The sequence below is a fragment of the Artibeus jamaicensis genome, unplaced genomic scaffold (assembly GCF_021234435.1).
Source record: "Artibeus jamaicensis isolate MK-2021 breed Jamaican fruit bat unplaced genomic scaffold, CSHL_Jam_final scaffold_1689, whole genome shotgun sequence".
NCBI classification, from domain to species: Eukaryota; Metazoa; Chordata; class Mammalia; order Chiroptera; family Phyllostomidae; genus Artibeus; species Artibeus jamaicensis.
The window spans coordinates 7,896,179-7,913,887 of NW_026522029.1; the positions used below are offsets into that span (position 1 = coordinate 7,896,179).

Here is a 17,709-nt window from a genome sequence, read left to right on the forward strand (position 1 = left end):
CAAGCAGCGTGACAGAAATCAGACATAAAAAGTCCACCAGGATGTGGTTCGCTCCTCAATGAATCCCGGATTGGAATGGAGGAGAAAACAAGGAGAAACGACAATAATGACACAGTGGGTTGTGTTTTATTGAGATGTGTTATCTGAGCACAGAGGAGGGGTATCTGCTGCAGGAAGCGCTTCGGGGAAAGGGTGACGGGACGTGGCCACTAGGACCCCACACCAGCAGTGGACGGCTCAGCATGCCCCCTGCCCCACAAACCCTCTGAACCTTGGCACAAACTACCAGCTTATAGGGGCCCTCCACCAATGCTGAAGTCACAGAGGGACGGAAGCCCAGGAGGCCCCCTTCTGTAGGTGCACCACACTGAGGCACACACGCGTGAACAAAGATAGAAACGAGCGAGAAACCCTATACTGCCACCTGTCCCTCTTCCTGCCACCACCCACACACACGTCCCCACCACACGGCCGTCCCAGACGACTGAGGGAAAAGGGACAGCCTACCGAACTCCAACCCAGTCAGTCCTGGGTCCAGTGTCGAGGGAATAAGGCAACCAGGTGTGATTCGGCTTCACGGGGGACCAGGCAGGGTAGGGAGGGACGAAGCTGGGGACGCAGGGCCTGTACCCTGGCAATACAGGACTTCGGGGCTGTGCTGGGGTCTCCGGCTGAGCTCTGCAGGCTGGGGGCTGGTAGGGCTCCTAAAACCAGAGCAACCAGTGGGAAGGGAGGTCAGTCTCGTTGGTCTTAACGCAGAAGGCAAGGGAAACTGCAGGTTTGAGAGCCTGGATGAGAGGGGCCACTAAGGCAGCTGGAGGTGGAAGGGGCGAGGGAAAGAGGTTGAAAGGAGAAAAGGAAACAGAGCAGGTGGTTCTACGTTGCAGAATCTCCAGGTGTGCCCCTCGCTCCCACCTGCTGCACTCACAGGCCCTACTTGTTGCTCCACATGGCAGCCTTGGAGTACACAGGGGTCGGGACGTAGCGGCTGGACTTCATGTAGGCAGAGATCTTCTTCAGGCCCTGAGGGAGGGAAAGGGAGGCCAGGCATCAGGGGCTGCTGCTCCGCCCACCCTGGGCTCCCCCAGCCCCACTGCAGGCACTGAGGGGTCAGGGACCTGGCAGGACCTCCACCTGGGGTCAGCTGCTGGGGCACATGACAGCCTTCATGGGGTCCACAGCTCTCCCCAGCTAACTCCCCAGTTTTCCATAACTGATGTGACCCCTCAGTCAGGGGACCACACACGAGGGTCTGGGCTAGGCCAGGTGCATTATAACCACTAGAGATCATGGCCCATGTTTACAGCCTGCACACACTTCCCCACAAGGTAAGTTCTGCCATCACCCTTTATGGGAAGCAAACCGAGGCTTACACAACTACACTCAGCACCTTCCTCAGGCCACACTGCCAGAGACTGGGAAGGGCTGGAGGCACCCAGGTCTAACTCCTGCCCTTTCTGCCCCACTCCCCTCCTCCCTCCCACACAGGAGGCCTTGACCTTCCCAGTCTGCACAGTCTCCCTTTGCAGAGGGAGCCTCTGGCCTCCCAGGGGCCGCCCAAGGAGGGGCTGCAGGGAGAACAAAGGGCTCAGAATGTGCCTGTGCAGCTTGCACAGGAAGCCAGACCTCCCCAGTGACTCAGCAAAACAGGGATGAAAGCTGATAGGAGGAAGTGAAAGCTGAAGGAATTCCAGCCTGACCCTAACCATGCCAAGGAGAAAGTCTAGCTGGCTGGACGTCCTGGCACCTGAGCCCACTCTCACTGCACCGTGGTGACCTACCTCACCCCCGTCCTGCTGCAGCCAACCAGGCCTGAGACACTCAGTGTGTGAGCACCATCTTCCCAAGACATAGGGTGCCCAGGACATTCCACAGGACTCTAAGGTCCTGGGAACCCCTGTAACTAGGCCTGGGCCCAGCAGGTGGCAGCCTGCAGCCCACAGCTGTCCCTGAGGCCTCCCAGCTGGTCACACATCCCAGCTCTTGCCTCAAGTCCAAGGCTGATCCCCCTGGACCAGAACCAGAGCTCACAGAACTAGCTGACTAAGTAGGTCTCTTGATGGCAGTGGGAAAGGGCACAGACCATAAGCTGAAAACCTTGAGGGCTAACGATGCCTCCAACTCCCTCATCAGTGACAAAGCAGACTCGGCTGACCCTCTGTGAGGTGGCTGAGGGTGATGAGTGATGAGCTGGGAGGGGAGGAACAGGCTGTGCACCTCCAGTGCCCCAGTGGGACCCCAGGTCTGCACAGCAGGGGACCTCCTGTACCTCTCCAGCTGCAGGGAGACCCTCCTTGGGAGCCCCTGGGCTGGGCTACCTTTGCACCCCCTCTGTGCCTGACGCCAGGGCTCAAAGAGAAGGGCAGATCAGTGAATACAACCCATGGGGGAAAAAAAGAGAGGTCATCAATCATCCACCCAGAGGAACGCAGTGTGCACACAATGCCCCGCACGGATCCGGGCCCACAGCCAGTTCTCAGAGAGCGCTACTTAGGCTTCTCATGAGCTCCAGGACAAGGGAAGCTTCAGGAATGAGACAGAAGACCAAAGGGGTTAAACTGAGAGACCAGTGGAATCACCTCTATGCGGGTAAGGAACTCCTTCAGGTTCGGGAACGCATCCAGGCACTTGGGCTCGAACATGCGCAGTATGTCAAGGATGTCATATGCCAGGAAATCCACATAGGTGAGCTGCAGACATGATGGAAGGAACTGGTGCCCAACTCTGAACCTGGGAATACATCAGCTCCCCCTCCCAAAGCCGTCCCCTTACCTTGTCCCCGGCAAACCAAGACCTCTTCCCCAGAAACTGAGAGAAGAGCTTCATCTTCTCAGGAAGCACTTTCAAAAACTCAAGCTTCAGTTTCTCCTGAGGCACAAAACAGCCGTCACCACCCTCAGACACAGACCCCAGGGCCTGGGCCAACACAGGCCTCTCAGCCCCAGCCACTAAGTGATGAGCAGCCTTGTCCCCCAAATGAACCTGGGTCAGTGCCCAGGTTACAATGTAATCCAGCTGTGTTCACAACACACCTACTGGGTGTGGCCGCCCATGGGGGAGGGGGTGCCGGGGTGGGGCAGGCGGTGGGGAAGGCAGAGGACACCACACTGTCCCTGACATCTCCAAACACGCTCCCTCGGCTCAGACCCAGGAGCTTGTGGGAACCTAGCAGAGCTCAGGACTCAAGCAGAATGAAAGATGCAAAGAACCAAAATGTCCTAGGGGAAGAAGTGAGGAGTCCCAGCTGGTGGGGGACGCCATGGACACCTGAGCACTGTCTGGACAGATGGGGAGAACTTGAGAGGCTGGGAGGAAGGAGGGAGAGGCACAGAGGCCCTGTGGGTGCCCCCCACGCTGCCTCCCACAGGGGCCTGTGCTGACGATGCCTGTGGGTGCCAGGGAGGGGGCCGGGATGAGGAGCTGAACACACTTTTGGGAACGGAAGTTGCACCCTGGGGAGTCTGGACTCTATTCTAAGGTATCTCTAAGTCAGAGATTTCATTTCAGACACTTGGGGGTGTGTGGGTCTCTCTGCTGATAGTACAGGGACCAGTGTGGAGCATCACAAGGTCCAAGTCCACAAGGCAAACAGGGTAAGCACAGAAAGAACACAAGTGCAGTCCCCTCTCAAAACCTATCCAACCAGCCCTGCAAGAGGCCACTCACAAAGTCAGGACTGTAGCAGATTCTGATGTTGTACATTCGGAGGTCCATGACCTCATTCTCCAAAATGTCCACGCGAATCTTCTCCTCCTCTGTCTCACCACCTACAGCCACACAACAGAGGCTCTGCCTCAGCATCCCACCCCAGCCAGCCCTGGGGCACGGCCACTAGTCCCCTGGTACCAGTCCCCAGCCACACTCACAGAGGTTGTGCTTGCGAGCGATGTAGCGAAGGATGGCGTTGCTCTGGGTGAGCCTGTGAGCCCCGTCAATTAAGTAGGGCAGCTGGAAGGGCAACAGGGGCAGGTCAGTGGGCCACAGGCTGCCCTGAGCCCCCTTTCTGCCTCTGGGGCACACATGGACCTGGCCCCACCATGTGTGGCCCATGGCAGGCACTGAGCAAATGTAGCAGAAAGCATGAGCTGGAACCCAGGGCATCAGAGGACAGCAGTGAGGGGACCAGGGAGTCGGGAGGATGCACAGAGGCCCCAGATTGCCAAACCTGTGGAAGCTGGGAAAGGAGACCTGAGCAGAGACGGGGTCACTCATGCCCACTGGCCCCTTCCCTTGCACCTACATTGGGGAAGTCCAGGCCCAGCGTGAATTTCTCATTCAGCCACTGGCTTCTGTCAAAGTCGGGAGCTGTGGTGGAGAAGATGCAATGAAGGAAACTTCCCCCTGAGGACCACCCTCTTCCCCGGGTGCCGGGCCCCTAAAAAGGTGAGTCTGCAATCTGAACACCAGGTGTCTCACCCACGTGGGGGGGAAACAAGGCCAGAGCTCTCAGCCACCCACAAGGATAAGGCTTCCATAAAGTGCAGAGGAGCCCAAGGGGAGCCACCAGTCACTGACACAGGGGCCCAGCTGTCCCTTCTGCTGTGCTGCATGGAAGCCCCAAGTCCACCCTCAGGCAGTGGAGGTGGCAGAGGTGAGCCACAGGTGGCCTGGCCACGGGTGTCTGGTACCCAATCAGCAGCAGGAGTGGGGCGAGAGTCAGAACGAGACAGGGATGCTCTTACCGTCTCCCATCGTGTACCTCTTCTCCTGGTAGTTGGAGTCCGTGTATTCCAGCAGCAAGCGGATGGGGTGAGCCAGCTGCAAGGGACGGCCGGACCGCGGTCAGGGTTCCAGGGAGGGACCTCGGGACCTGCTCTGCTACGGGAACCCCTCCCCCCGCACACAGACCCCCCCCTCCCAACCCACAGTTGCCCACAAGCCCGCTGAATGATATGAACAGGGCCAGGTGGGCTCGCCCTGGCCAGCCCTGAGCCAGACCCCGGCTCCGTGGCTTCTCCGCGCGATCCGGCCGGATCTCACCCGCACGCCCCACTCAGCCCTCGCTCACCCCGCGGACGTCCCAGTAACCCAGAGTCATGGCCATGGTGCCGGTTATCGCGCTGTGAGTGGTCGGGCTTCTTTCAGGCTGAGCTGGAAACTGCCGACTGTCCCTGAAGCTTGGTCGCGCGGGACCCAAGACGCACACGGCTTCTACTTTCCGCCCCTCGTCCCGCCCCTAAGCCCGCCCACTCCCCACCCCGGAGACCCGTGATGAGCGGCCGCTCCCACCGGAGCCAGGGAGAGCGGTCGCTGCCCGGAACCAGGCCTGGGTCCTGGGGAACGCAGTCTGGGCGCCAGGACGCCAAAGATCGAAGGTCCGGGCTCGGGTGCCTCAGGTTCTACACGGCTCCCCAGCGCAGCCCCCCAGTGCAGCCCACCTGGTTCAGACCGCCACTGGCTCAGAGGGAGGGACAGCGCCGGTGGGAGACCCAGCTGACAAATCTGAACTGCAAACAGCAAGTCTCCACTTGCTTCCCTCCCCCTCTAGGCACCGCGGCCTGGGCCACAGAGTTCCGAACGCCTCGGGGAGGCTCAAACTGCCACGTTAAAGCCAAAGATGGGCGGGCCCTTCAAAGCTAGAGTGTCCCTCAGTGCCTGTCAAGGGAAGCCCGCCAGCCTGAAAGCTCCTCCAGGACCTGGACATGCCTGATGCCTCCTGCCTCCCAGCCCCCACCAGCAGGGGGACGGGGACTCCCAGGGCCACAGCAGAGACAGGGAGCCAGGGTCTCAGGGTTTCCATTTCTGTGTTTGGAGGACCCAGCTCCTAAGTCATGTGACTAAGTGATGAGAATCAAATGCAAAGTAATCAATTAGGTTTATGCATGAAGTTGCTGACTAAAATCCGGCACCAGCTCCCAGAAAGAGACAGGTATGGAGGCGCAGTCCCTACACGCCCTGCCAGCCAGGTGCCTGCTAGATGTCCCCAGTGCTGACCAATACTGACCAGAGCAGGATGGCAGCATGCTGGTCACACAGGCAGGTGAGGGAAGAGGGGGAGCTATGTGTGCCCTGAGGGGCCAGGCTCCTGTGCTGCTGCCAGGGCACCACGTGGGGGGTGGCCAGCAGGAGCCAAGGACACCTCACAGGACCACTGCAGTGTGACCCTGCAGGCCCTGCTGTCCAGGTCCCCGGGGGGCCACCCTGACCCTGGCTCCTGACCCCTGTGTTTGTGGTATGAGACAGTGGCTCTGGTTGCCTGTGAAGTTCTTCTGTGACCTGTGACCTGTGGTACAGGCCCTATAAGAATACCTCCTACCTGCCAACTTCCACATTGGAGGCAGAACATCAAAGGAAAACTAAGAGAACAGGAGCATTTGGGCTGGGATTGTTTTCCATTTTTTAAAGGATATTAGAGGCTCAGTGCTTCTGTGAAAACAGATGACGGGAACTCTGAAAGAACAGATGTGCTCACAAGCTGGAGGGCCATGGTAGCTGGCAGGGAGGAGGCCGGAGCACTCGGGCCCCTGGCCACTCACAGACTCAGAGGGCTGTCCACAGGGGCCACCTGGAATCAGTCCTGCCCTGGGTTGGCTGCTGCGGGCACCAGGTGGAGGATCGGGGTGGAGACGATGAGACCTGGGCAGAGAAGGGGTGGATGGCCAGGCAGCCTGGTCCTCCAGGGCCCACAGGTGGTATGCTTCTGCCTGTCAGATCGCAGGCCCCTCCCATCTCTGAGCCCTGGGTGGGGCATGTGAGCCTGCCTCTCCTGTGCAGAGCCTCAGACCCCACAGAACACGTGAGTAATGAAACCTGCACATCAGTACATATGTAGACGTGATAGGCAGTAAAGCACTCACATGTCACATGTGCCACTCTGTGGCTTTTGACATAGGATGCTCTTCTGGGTCACCCCCCAGAGTGGAACAGAGGACATTGCCACCTGCTCAAGGTCCCACCAACGAGCAACCCCGCACACACAGGGGCTCCGTCCGCTGACCCCCATCACCTTGGATTCCTCTGGCGGGTTGGCTTACAGGCAGATACAGCTACGAAGCATGCATTTCGCATCTGCATCCTTTTGCCAACACGGCGTCAGTGAGAGTCGTCCCAGTTGCTGCGTTCACAGTGGGGCATTTATTCCAGTACAGTACTGTGTATTCCCAGTCACACAGGATTCCATCACAGGGACAATGGAGTCGAACTGATAAACCAGGATGATTTGTTTGTTCTTCCATCGAGAGGCATTTGGGCTATTGCCAATTGTTGGCTACTTCAAATAAAGCTGCGCAGGGTACTGTACTTGCCCCTGGAAGACACAGGCACTGCAGCCTGTTGAACTTGAACATGATGCAGGATTCCAGGGCACAGGCTCCACATACGTTACATGCCAGTAGGTACTGCTGGTGTCCAAGTGGTTGTGTCCCCAGCCATGAATGGCACTTCCGGTAACTTCATAAATTCACCCATTGTCAAGCCTTTCATTTTTTAAAGATTGTATTTATGTGTTTTTAGAGAGCGGGATGGAAGGAGAAAGAGAGGCAGAGAAACATCACCTGGCCGCCTCTCCCATGCACCTTAACCAGGAACCTGGCTTCACCCCAGGCATGTGCCCTGGCTGGGAATCGCAACCTTTGATTCAGGGGCTCATGCTTAACCACATGAGTGACACCAGTCAGGACCAATTGTCCATCCTTTTAACTTTAGCCTGTGTGACTAAGTAATAGGGTAAAACTGCGCTTGTAACTTCTCTACTACATGATGACGTTCCACAGAGTTTCATACGCTTCGGGGCCGTCTGCATGTTATCTCTTGGGAACCACCTGTTCAGGACTGGGACCTGTGCTCATGGGGTGGGATTTTGGGTAACAGTCATTCTTGGGCAAGAGGCCTTTGATGATTTGCAATATTTTCTCCAGCTGAGCCTGCCCAAACCCAGACTCACAAAATCAGGAGCTCCTCATAGCAGCACCAACTGGGAAGCCCTGAGCTAAAGGAAACCCTTCGCCAGCAGCACAATTTACAACATGGTTAAAATCACTCCCCAAACCTGCAATGCTGACGGTGACCGTGGAGGAAACCCAGGCTTAGATATTTACGGAAGGGTGTGACCTGGAGGATATCCCTGAGCTCTCCACCCAGGACCTGGCAGCTCAGAATGACAAGAACCTGAAAGCATCTTAAGTTTAAAACAATGTGATGCAAGCTTTTGGTCCAACATCTGCTCAGGTAGCAGCAAGAGCAGGTGCTCCTCAAGTCTCACTATATCTCCCAAGGACACCAAGAAGAAGAAAGATGCTGGAGGGTCAGCCAGGAAAGACAAAGACCCAGTGAACAAATCTGGGGGCAAGGCCAACAAGAAGCGATCCGCAGGCAAAGCTGGGTGGGGACAAGCTCAGTAACCCAGGCCTGTGTGAAAGAGCAACACATGATCACTCCGTAAGGAGCTCCCAGCTGCAAGCTTCTAACCCCAGCTGTTGTCTCTGAGCCACTGAGGATCCGTGCTTCCTGGGCCAGGGCAGCCCTTCAGGGGCTACATAGTGAAGGACTCAGGAAGCTGGTTTAGATGCACAGAGCTCAAGTCATTCACACCAGACACCCCAAGGCTGGGGGTGCCCCAGAGGTTGGCAAAGATGCAGGAGCAACAGGAACCACCAGGTGTACATTTTGAAAAATAAAACTTTATTAAATCAGAAAAGAAAAAGAGATTCAAGTGATTCAAATCACACTTGTATCGCCTTTTCCGTCAGCAGTGCAGGATTCCAGAGGCTGAGCAATTCCATTGGCGGCCTGAAGGTCTTCACTCTAGACTTCTATACCCGACCAAACTATCAGTTCGCTGCACACCAGGACAGACGGTTTTCAGAGTTGCAAGGACTAAAGAAATTCCTCTCACGGCACCTGTGACAATGAGGGAGCAAACTCAGATACAAGGTCCTAGAGCAGCTGGGCAGCAGCCTGCAGAGGGCGCTGTGACCACCTCTGAGAAAAGCATAGAGATGGACTCCTTCACGGCAATCTCCCAGATGTGATAAAGCAGACAGTGCAGAAGGGGGAAGAACCCTGGTCCCCCCACTAGGGTCCTGGAACACATCTGGGCCCCACTCACTAAGACACGAAGCCCTGCCCGGTGAGCCCCCGAGAATAAAAGAGGAATGACTGAGACAGGCAGGTCCAGAATGAGGCCTCCCTTCTACAGAGAGCCCCACGAGAGATCTTGCACCACGGGTGTCAGGAATGGGAACACCAAGTCTCAATGCACCTTTAACCCACCCAGGATCTGGAAGGAACCAGCCCCACCTGCATCATTGCTGAGACCCTTGGATCAGCAGGGCCCATTAGAGAAATCAGGTGGCCAGGAGGGAACCTCCTGGGACCAGACAGGGCTGTGGGAAACCACATCGGGGGCAGGGCCTGCACCCTGGCAATGCCGGACTTCAGGGCGGTGCAGGGAGTACAGGGCCAAACTCTAGAAGGAAAGGGTCCAGGGGGTTCCTCCAACCAGAGCAACCAGTGAGGGGGAGGTTGGTCCCATTGGCTTCAAAGCAAGAGGAGTAATGTGGGAGGCAATGGAACTTCGCTGAAAAAGGAGGGGCTGGGGTTGGAGAGCCTGGATGAGAGGGGCATTAGGGGGCAGGTAAGGGCCCACTAAGGCAGCTGGAGGTGGAAGGGGCGAGGGAAAGAGGTTGAAAGGAGAAAAGGAAACAGAGCAGGTGGTTCTACGTTGCAGAATCTCCAGGTGTGCCCCTCGCTCCCACCTGCTGCACTCACAGGCCCTACTTGTTGCCCCAGGTGGCAGGCTTTGTGTACACAGGGGTCGGGAGGTAGCGGCTGGACTTCATGTAGGCAGAGATCTTCTTCAGGCCCTGAGGGAGGGAAAGGGAGGCCAGGCATCAGGGGCTGCTGCTCCGCCCACCCTGGGCTCCCCCAGCCCCACTGCAGGCACTGAGGGGTCAGGGACCTGGCAGGACCTCCACCTGGGGTCAGCTGCTGGGGCACATGACAGCCTTCATGGGGTCCACAGCTCTCCCCGGCTAACTCCCCAGTTTTCCATAACTGATGTGACCCCTCAGTCAGGGGACCACACACGAGGGTCTGGGCTAGGCCAGGTGCATTATAACCACTAGAGATCATGGCCCATGTTTACAGCCTGCACACACCTCCCCACAAGGTAAGTTCTGCCATCACCCTTTATGGGAAGCAAACCGAGGCTCACACAGCTACACTCAGCACCTTCCTCAGGCCACACTGCCAGATACTGGGAAGGGCTGGAGGCACCCGGGTCTAACTCTGGCCCTTTCTGCCCCACTCCCCTCCTCCCTCCCACACAGGAGGCCTTGACCTTCCCAGTCTGCACAGTCTCCTTTTGCAGAGGGAGCCTTTGGCCTCCCAGGGGCCGCCCAAGGAGGGGCTGCAGGGGGAACAAAGGGCTCAGAATGTGCCTGTGCAGCTTGCACAGGAAGCCAGACCTCCCCAGTGACTCAGCAAAACAGGGATGAAAGCTGATAGGAAGTGAAAGCTGAAGGAATTCCAGCCTGACCCTAACCATGCCAAGGAGAAAATCTAGCTGGACGTCCTGGCACCTGAGCCCACTCTCACTGCACCGTGGTGACCTACCTCACCCCCGTCCTGCTGCAGCCAACCAGGCCTGAGACACTCAGTGTGTGAGCACCATCTTCCCAAGACACAGGGGGCCCAGGACATTCCACAGGACTCTAAGGTCCTGGGACCTCCCGTAACCAGGCCTGGGCCCAGCAGGTGGCAGCCTGCAGCCCACAGCTGTCCCTGAGGCCTCCCAGCTGGTCACACATCCCAGCTCTTGCCTCAAGTCCAAGGCTGATCCCCCTGGACCAGAACCAGAGCTCACAGAACTAGCTGACTAAGTAGGTCTCTTGATGGCAGTGGGAAAGGGCACAGACCATAAGCTGAAAACCTTGAGGGCTAACGATGCCTCCAACTCCCTCATCAGTGACAAAGCAGACTCGGCTGACCCTCTGTGAGGTGGCTGAGGGTGATGGGTCATGAGCTGGGAGGGGAGGAACAGGCCGTGCACCTCCAGTGCCCCAGTGGGACCCCAGGTCTGCACAGCAGGGGACCTCCTGTACCTCTCCAGCTGCATGGAGACCCCGGTTGAGGTTTCCGGGACTGTGCCACCTTTGCACCCCCTCTGTGCCCGACACTAGGGCTCATGCAGAAAAGGGCAGATCAGTCTATAGGACTGGAAGGCCATGTACCACCCCATCCCCCAGACATCAATTTGGGTTAGAGAGACAGGTAGGGCAAGAGAGTGCCCACCACCCAAGACATCAAGATGAAACACTTCCTCAGGGGAACCCACATGTGCCCTTAGACGCCATACCCACCACGGCCCTGAAATCTCAGTACTGCCCAGAGGGCACCCCGCTGTGCAAAGCTGTTTGGAGACAAGCAGTAAACACTGTGTGTGTCTTTGGTACTCCTGTGCCTCAGCACCAGGCATTTTGCTACATGGGAACACCCAGACCCTCTGCCTCCTCCCCCATGCCCTGAGCTGTGCCCCAGGCTGCAGAGGGACCTAAGCCCTTCCTTCTGGCCCAGGAAATGGCAGGCACTGACGGCCACCCACAAAAGCTGACACTGACTGGGAGCCCAGCATAGCCAGGGCCCGGACTGTGACCTTGAGCAAAGGCCTTACCCTTTCACCCTCATTTCATTATCTGTGAAAGGGAAGAAAGTCATCCATCGTTCACCCATAGGACGAGGGTAAAGGTCAGTTTAACCCAGTGTGAGCACATGCTGAGGATGGATCCAGGCAGGCACACAGCCAGTCCTCAGAGAGCGCTACTTAGGCTTCTCATGAGCTCCAGGACAAGGGAAGCTTCAGGAATGAGACATAAGACCAAACGGGTTAAACTGAGAGACCAGTGGAATCACCTCTATGCGGGTAAGGAACTCCTTCAGGTTCGGGGAACGCATCCAGGCACTTGGGCTCGAACATGCGCAGTATGTCAAGGATGTCATATGCCAGGAAATCCACATAGGTGAGCTGCAGACATGATGGAAGGAACTGGTGCCCAACTCTGAACCTGGGAATACATCAGCTCCCCCTCCCAAAGCCGTCCCCTTACCTTGTCCCCGGCAAACCAAGACCTCTTCCCCAGAAACTGAGAGAAGAGCTTCATCTTATCAGGGAGCACCTTCAAAAACTCCGGCTTCAGTTTCTCCTGAGGCACAAAACAGCCGTCACCACCCTCAGACACAGACCCCAGGGCCTGGGCCAACACAGGCCTCCCAGCCCCAGCCACTAAGTGATGAGCAGCCTTGTCCCCCAAATGAACCTGGGTCAGTGCCCAGGTTACAATGTAATCCAGCTGTGTTCACAACACACCTACTGGGTGTGGCTGCCCATGGGGGAGGGGGTGCCGGGGTGGGGCAGGCGGTGGGGAAGGCAGAGGACACCACACTGTCCCTGACATCTCCAAACACGCTCCCTCGGCTCAGACCCAGGAGCTTGTGGGAACCTAGCAGAGCTCAGGACTCAAGCAGAATGAAAGATGCAAAGAACCAAAATGTCCTAGGGGAAGAAGTGAGGAGTCCCAGCTGGTGGGGGACGCCATGGACACCTGAGCACTGTCTGGACAGATGGGGAGAACTTGAGAGGCTGGGAGGAAGGAGGGAGAGGCACAGAGGCCCTGTGGGTGCCCCCCACGCTGCCTCCCACAGGGACCTGTGCTGACGATGCCTATGGGTGCCAGGGAGGGGGGCCGGGATGAGGAGCTGAACACACTTTTGGGAACGGAAGTTGCACCCTGGGGAGTCTGGACTCTATTCTAAGGTATCTCTAAGTCAGAGATTTCATCTGAGGCACTTGGGGGTTGTGTGACAGTACAGGGACCAGTGTGGAGCATCAGAATCTCCAAGTTCACAGGCAACCAGGGCCAGTGCAGAACAGATGAAAGCATGCATGCTCTGAACAAAGCCTGCGCAGCTGTGCTGGACAGGAGATGAAGACTCACATAGTCAGGGCTGTAGCAGACACTGGCCAACTGATTCGACGTGTCCATGGCCTCATTCTCCAAAATGTCCACGCGAATCTTCTCCTCCTCTGTCTCACCACCTACAGCCACACAACAGAGGCTCTGCCTCAGCATCCCATCCCAGCCAGCCCTGGGGCACGGCCACTAGTCCCCTGGCACCAGTCCCCAGCCACACTCACAGAGGTTATGCTTGCGAGCGATGTAGCGAAGGATGGCATTGCTCTGGGTGAGCCTGTGAGCCCCGTCAATTAAGTAGGGCAGCTGGAAGGGCAACAGGGGCAGGTCAGTGGGCCACAGGCTGCCCTGAGCCCCCTTCCTGCCTCTGGGGCACACATGGACCTGGCACCACCATGTGTGGCCCATGGCAGGCACTGAGCAAATGTAGCAGAAAGCATGAGCTGGAACCCAGGGCATCAGAGGACAGCAGTGAGGGACCAGGGAGTCGGGAGGATTCACAGAGGCCCCAGATTGCCAAACCTCTGTGGAAGCTGGGAAAGGAGACCTGAGCAGAGACGGGGTCACTCATGCCCACTGGCCCCACCCCTTGCACCTACATTGGGGAAGTCCAGGCCCAGCGTGAATTTCTCATTCAGCCACTGGCTTCTGTCAAAGTCGGGAGCTGTGGTGGAGAAGATGCAATGAAGGAAACTTCCTCCTGAGGACCACCCTCTTCCCCGGGTGCCGGGCCCCTAAAAAGGTGAGTCTGCAATCTGAACACCAGGTGTCTCACCCACGTGGGGGGGGAAACAAGGCCACAGCTCTCAGCCACCCACAAGGATAAGGCTTCCATAAAGTGCAGAGGAGCCCAAGGGGAGCCACCAGTCACTGACACAGGGGCCCAGCTGTCCCTTCTGCTGTGCTGCATGGAAGCCCCAAGTCCACCCTCAGGCAGTGGAGGTGGCAGAGGTGAGCCACAGGTGGCCTGGCCACGGGTGTCTGGTACCCAATCAGCAGCAGGAGTGGGGCGAGAGTCCGAACGAAACAGGGATGCTCTTACCGTCTCCCATCGTGTACCTCTTCTCCTGGTAGTTGGAGTCCGTGTATTCCAGCAGCAAGCGGATGGCGTGAGCCAGCTGCAAGGGACGGCCGGATCGCGGTCAAGGTTCAGACCTCTGGACTCGCTCTGCTACGGGAACCCCTCCCCAACACACAGACACCCCCACCCCCAAGGCGCCCACGCGCTCGCCCGCCGGGAGATGGACCCGAGCAAGGTTAGCTCGGCCAGCCCTGAGCAAGGCCTCATCCCTCACGGGCGCCCATGAGGACCCCTCGCTCACCCCGCGAATGTCCCAGTAACCCAGAGTCATTGCCATGGTTAAAGTTCTTTGCGTTCTGGGGTAGGCCGCTGGAGCGGAGCTCAGAGTTATTCCGGGGCGGGGCTTGTGCGGGCGGTGCCGGGCTTAGCGAAGGCCACACCCCCTCACAGCCCCGCCCCCGCCAAAAACCCAATCAGCTGTCGCTCCCTGGGACGACTCCCCCGGGGCTCCGTAGCGCAGCGTTCGGCCTCCTATCCTCTTAGTGTAACGTTTGTCTCGCACGGAACCGCGATGCTTTGGGCTACCGAGGGTGGGCGCCAGCACGCAGAAGGTCGCCGGGCCCGGCTCGCCTGGGTGCCCTGGGCAGCTCCTGGACTCCCGCCCGCATTCAGACCTCGACTGGCTCACAGGGAGGGGACAGTGCACGTGGGAGACACAGCTGACAAATCTGAACTGCAAACAGCATGGCTCCTCTTGCTTCCCTCCTACTCCAGGCACTGCTCGGCTTCCCCGCTGGGCCGCAGAGTTCCCAAGGCCTCGGGGAGTCTCAAACTGCCACATTAAAGCCAAAGATGGGCGGGCCCTTCAAAGCTAGAGTGTCCCTCAGCGCCTGTCAAGGGAAGCCCGCCAGCCTGAAAGCTCCTCCAGGACCTGGACATGCCTGATGCCTCCTGTCTCCCAGCCCCCACCAGCAGGGGGATGGGGACTCCCAGGGCCACAGCAGAGACAGGGAGCCAGGGTCTCAGGGTTTCCATTTCTGTGCATTGGAGGACCCAGCTCCTAAGTCATGTGACTAAGAGTGATGAGAATCAAATGCAAAGTAATCAATTAGGTTTATGCACGAAGTTGCTGATTAAAATCCGGTACCAGCTCCCAGAAAGAGACAGGTATGGAGGCGCAGTCCCTACACGCCCTGCCAGCCAGGTGCCTGCTAGATGTCCCCAGTGCTGACCAATACTGACCAGAGCAGGATGGCAGCATGCTGGTCACACAGGCAGGTGAGGGAAGAGGGGGAGCTGTGTGTGCCCTGAGGGGCCAGGCTCCTGTGCTACTGCCAGGGCACCACGTGGGGGGTGGCCAGCAGGAGCCAAGGACACCTCACAGGACCACTGCAGTGTGACCCTGTAGACCCTGCTGTCCAGGTCCCCGGGGGCCACCCTGACCCTGGCTCCTGACCCCTGTGTTTGTGGTATGAGAGAGTGGCTCTGGTTGCCTGTGAAGTCCCTCTGTGACCTGTGATGTGTGACCTGTGATATAGCCTCCACAAGAAAACATCCTGGTCCCCACAGTGTCGCCTTTTGTATTAGAACATGGTCCTGCTAAGCCAAAGTTGCGGCATTGATCTCTGGTCAGGGCACACACAAGAAGCAACCAGTGAGTGCGTGAGTAAGTGGGACAACAAAGCGTTTTTCTCTCTCCTCCCTCCACCCGTTCCCTCTCTCTGAAAGCAATGAAAACAATGTTTCAGGTGAGAATTTAAGAAAAACAAGCCCTGGCTTGTGTAGCTCAATAGACTGAGCACCGGCTGGGAACCCGCTGGTTCCATTTCCAGTCAGGGCACATGCCTGGGTTGCAGGCCAAGTCCCCCAGTGGGGGCCACAGTGAGAGGCAACCACACATTGATGTTTTTCTCCTTCTCTTTCTTCCTCCCTTCCTCTCTCTCTAAAAGTAAATAAATAGAGGAATTCCACCAAGATGGAGACATAGGTGGAAACACTGCACCTTCTCGCACAACCAAGTTTAAAGACAACAAAATTTTAGTAACAAAAAACACAGCCAAAACACAGAAAATTGTACTATACAGAAGTCTGACAACAATGAACTGTTCAGCCAGACCAGTAAGAGTTGCGGAGCCAGCAGCAGAGCAGGGTTGGGCAGATCCCCCAACCCAGGCACACAGATATGGGGTTGCAAAGGGTGGACCCAGTGAGGGCGCAAGGCGGCAGGCTGACCGCAGTCACACATTCGTGCTCTGATAAACCAGCGAAGGAGCGAGCATTGAGACAGACTGAGCAGTGCCCAGCAGCGGGAAGCAGCAGAGGGTATTGCTATTGCCCCTCTCTGACCCGCCCCCACATATAGCAACATAACCCAGTGACCTGGGTGGCGCCGCCCCGGTGAACACCTAAGGCTCCGCTACTCAAAGGTAACAGGCGAGAACAGACCAAAACATGGCTCAAGAAGAACTCAAAGCCCCAGAGCCAATAATACTAAGCGATGAAGAAATAGCTAAACTTTCAGATGCACAGTTCAAAACACTCGTGATCAGGACACTCATAGAACTGGTTGATTTTAGTCACAAATTAGAGGAACAAATGAAGGCTAAACTAATTGAAATAAAGGGAAATGCACAGGAAACCAATAGTGATGGAAAGGAAACTGGGACTCAAATCAAGGGAATGGACCAGAAGGAAGAAAAAAATGACCAAACAGAAAAGAAGGAAAAAACAAGAATTCAAAAAAACGAGGAGAGGCTTAGGAACCTCCAGGACATCTTTAAACGTTCCAACATCAGAATTATCGGGGTACCAGAAGGGGAAGAGGAAGAGCAACAAGTGGAAAACTTATTTGAACAAATAATAAAAGAGAACTTCCCCAATCTGGCAAAGGAAATAGACTTCCAGGAAATCCAGGAAGCTCAGAGAGTCCCAAAAAAGTTAGACCCAAGAAGGAACACACTAAGGCACATCATAATTATATTAGCCAAGATTAAAATGAAGGAGAGAGTCCTAGAAGCAGCGAGAGCTAAGGGGACAGTCACCTACAAAGGAGTTCCCATCAGACTATCAGCAGATTTCTCAAAAGAGACCTTACAGGCAAGAAGGGGCTGGAAAGAAGCATTCCAAATCATGAAATCCAAAGACCTACAACCAAGATTGCTCTATCCAGCAAAGTTTTCATTTAGAATGGAAGGGCAGATAAAGTGCTTCTCAGATAAGATCAAATTCAAGGAGTTCATCATTACCAAGCCCTTATTATATGAAATGTCAAAGGGACTTACCTAAGAAAAAGAAGATAAAAAAGATGAACAGTGAAAGGACAGCAAACTCACAGCTATTAACAACCACACCTAAAACAAAAGCAAACTAAGAGGACAGCTAGATCAGGAGCAGAGCCATAGAAATGAAGATCACATGGAGGGTTAGCAACAGGGGAGTGGGAGGAGAAGGGGGGAGAAGGTACAGAAAATAAGTAGCATAGAGAGTAAATAGAAAATAGATAGGGGGAGGGCAAGAATAGTAGGGGAAATATAGAATCTAAAGAACTTGAGACAGGTGGTCATAAACTAAAGGGGGTAATGGTGGGGGAGGGGGTGTGCAGGGTGGAGGGGAATGAAGGGGGAAAATAGAACTGTAATGGCATAATCAATAAAATATATATTTAAAATAATAAATAAATAAATACATATATTTTTTTAAAAGAAAAACTAAATGAGTGTCTGTCATTATCAGAGAGATAAGGAGAAATCCCCCAGGTTGCAAAACAGAGTCAAGCACTTT

General features: G+C 56.2%; 2 protein-coding genes across 2 annotated transcripts; both read right to left on the minus strand.

Annotated features, from left to right (window-relative positions):
* Positions 1-104: 104 nt before the first annotated feature.
* LOC119054553 (glutathione S-transferase Mu 1-like) lies at positions 105-5,159 on the minus strand. The gene is made up of 9 exons (XM_037152471.2): positions 5,009-5,159; positions 4,683-4,758; positions 4,241-4,305; positions 3,867-3,948; positions 3,667-3,767; positions 2,773-2,868; positions 2,580-2,690; positions 929-1,023; positions 105-704 (listed from the first exon to the last, which is right to left on the minus strand). The coding sequence occupies exons 1-8, from the start codon at positions 5,042-5,044 to the stop codon at positions 934-936; spliced, it is 657 nt and encodes a 218-aa protein (XP_037008366.2). The 5' UTR covers positions 5,045-5,159; the 3' UTR covers positions 105-704; positions 929-933.
* A 3,591-nt stretch (positions 5,160-8,750) lies between these two features.
* On the minus strand, positions 8,751-14,349 carry LOC119054555 (glutathione S-transferase Mu 1). The gene is given in 10 exon segments (XM_053656081.1): positions 8,751-8,838; positions 9,696-9,803; positions 11,851-11,886; positions 11,888-11,962; positions 12,045-12,140; positions 12,933-13,033; positions 13,133-13,214; positions 13,508-13,572; positions 13,951-14,026; positions 14,231-14,349. Coding segments are annotated over 9 exon segments (657 nt in total). The 5' UTR covers positions 14,267-14,349; the 3' UTR covers positions 8,751-8,838; positions 9,696-9,713.
* Between the last annotated feature and the right edge of the window lie 3,360 nt (positions 14,350-17,709).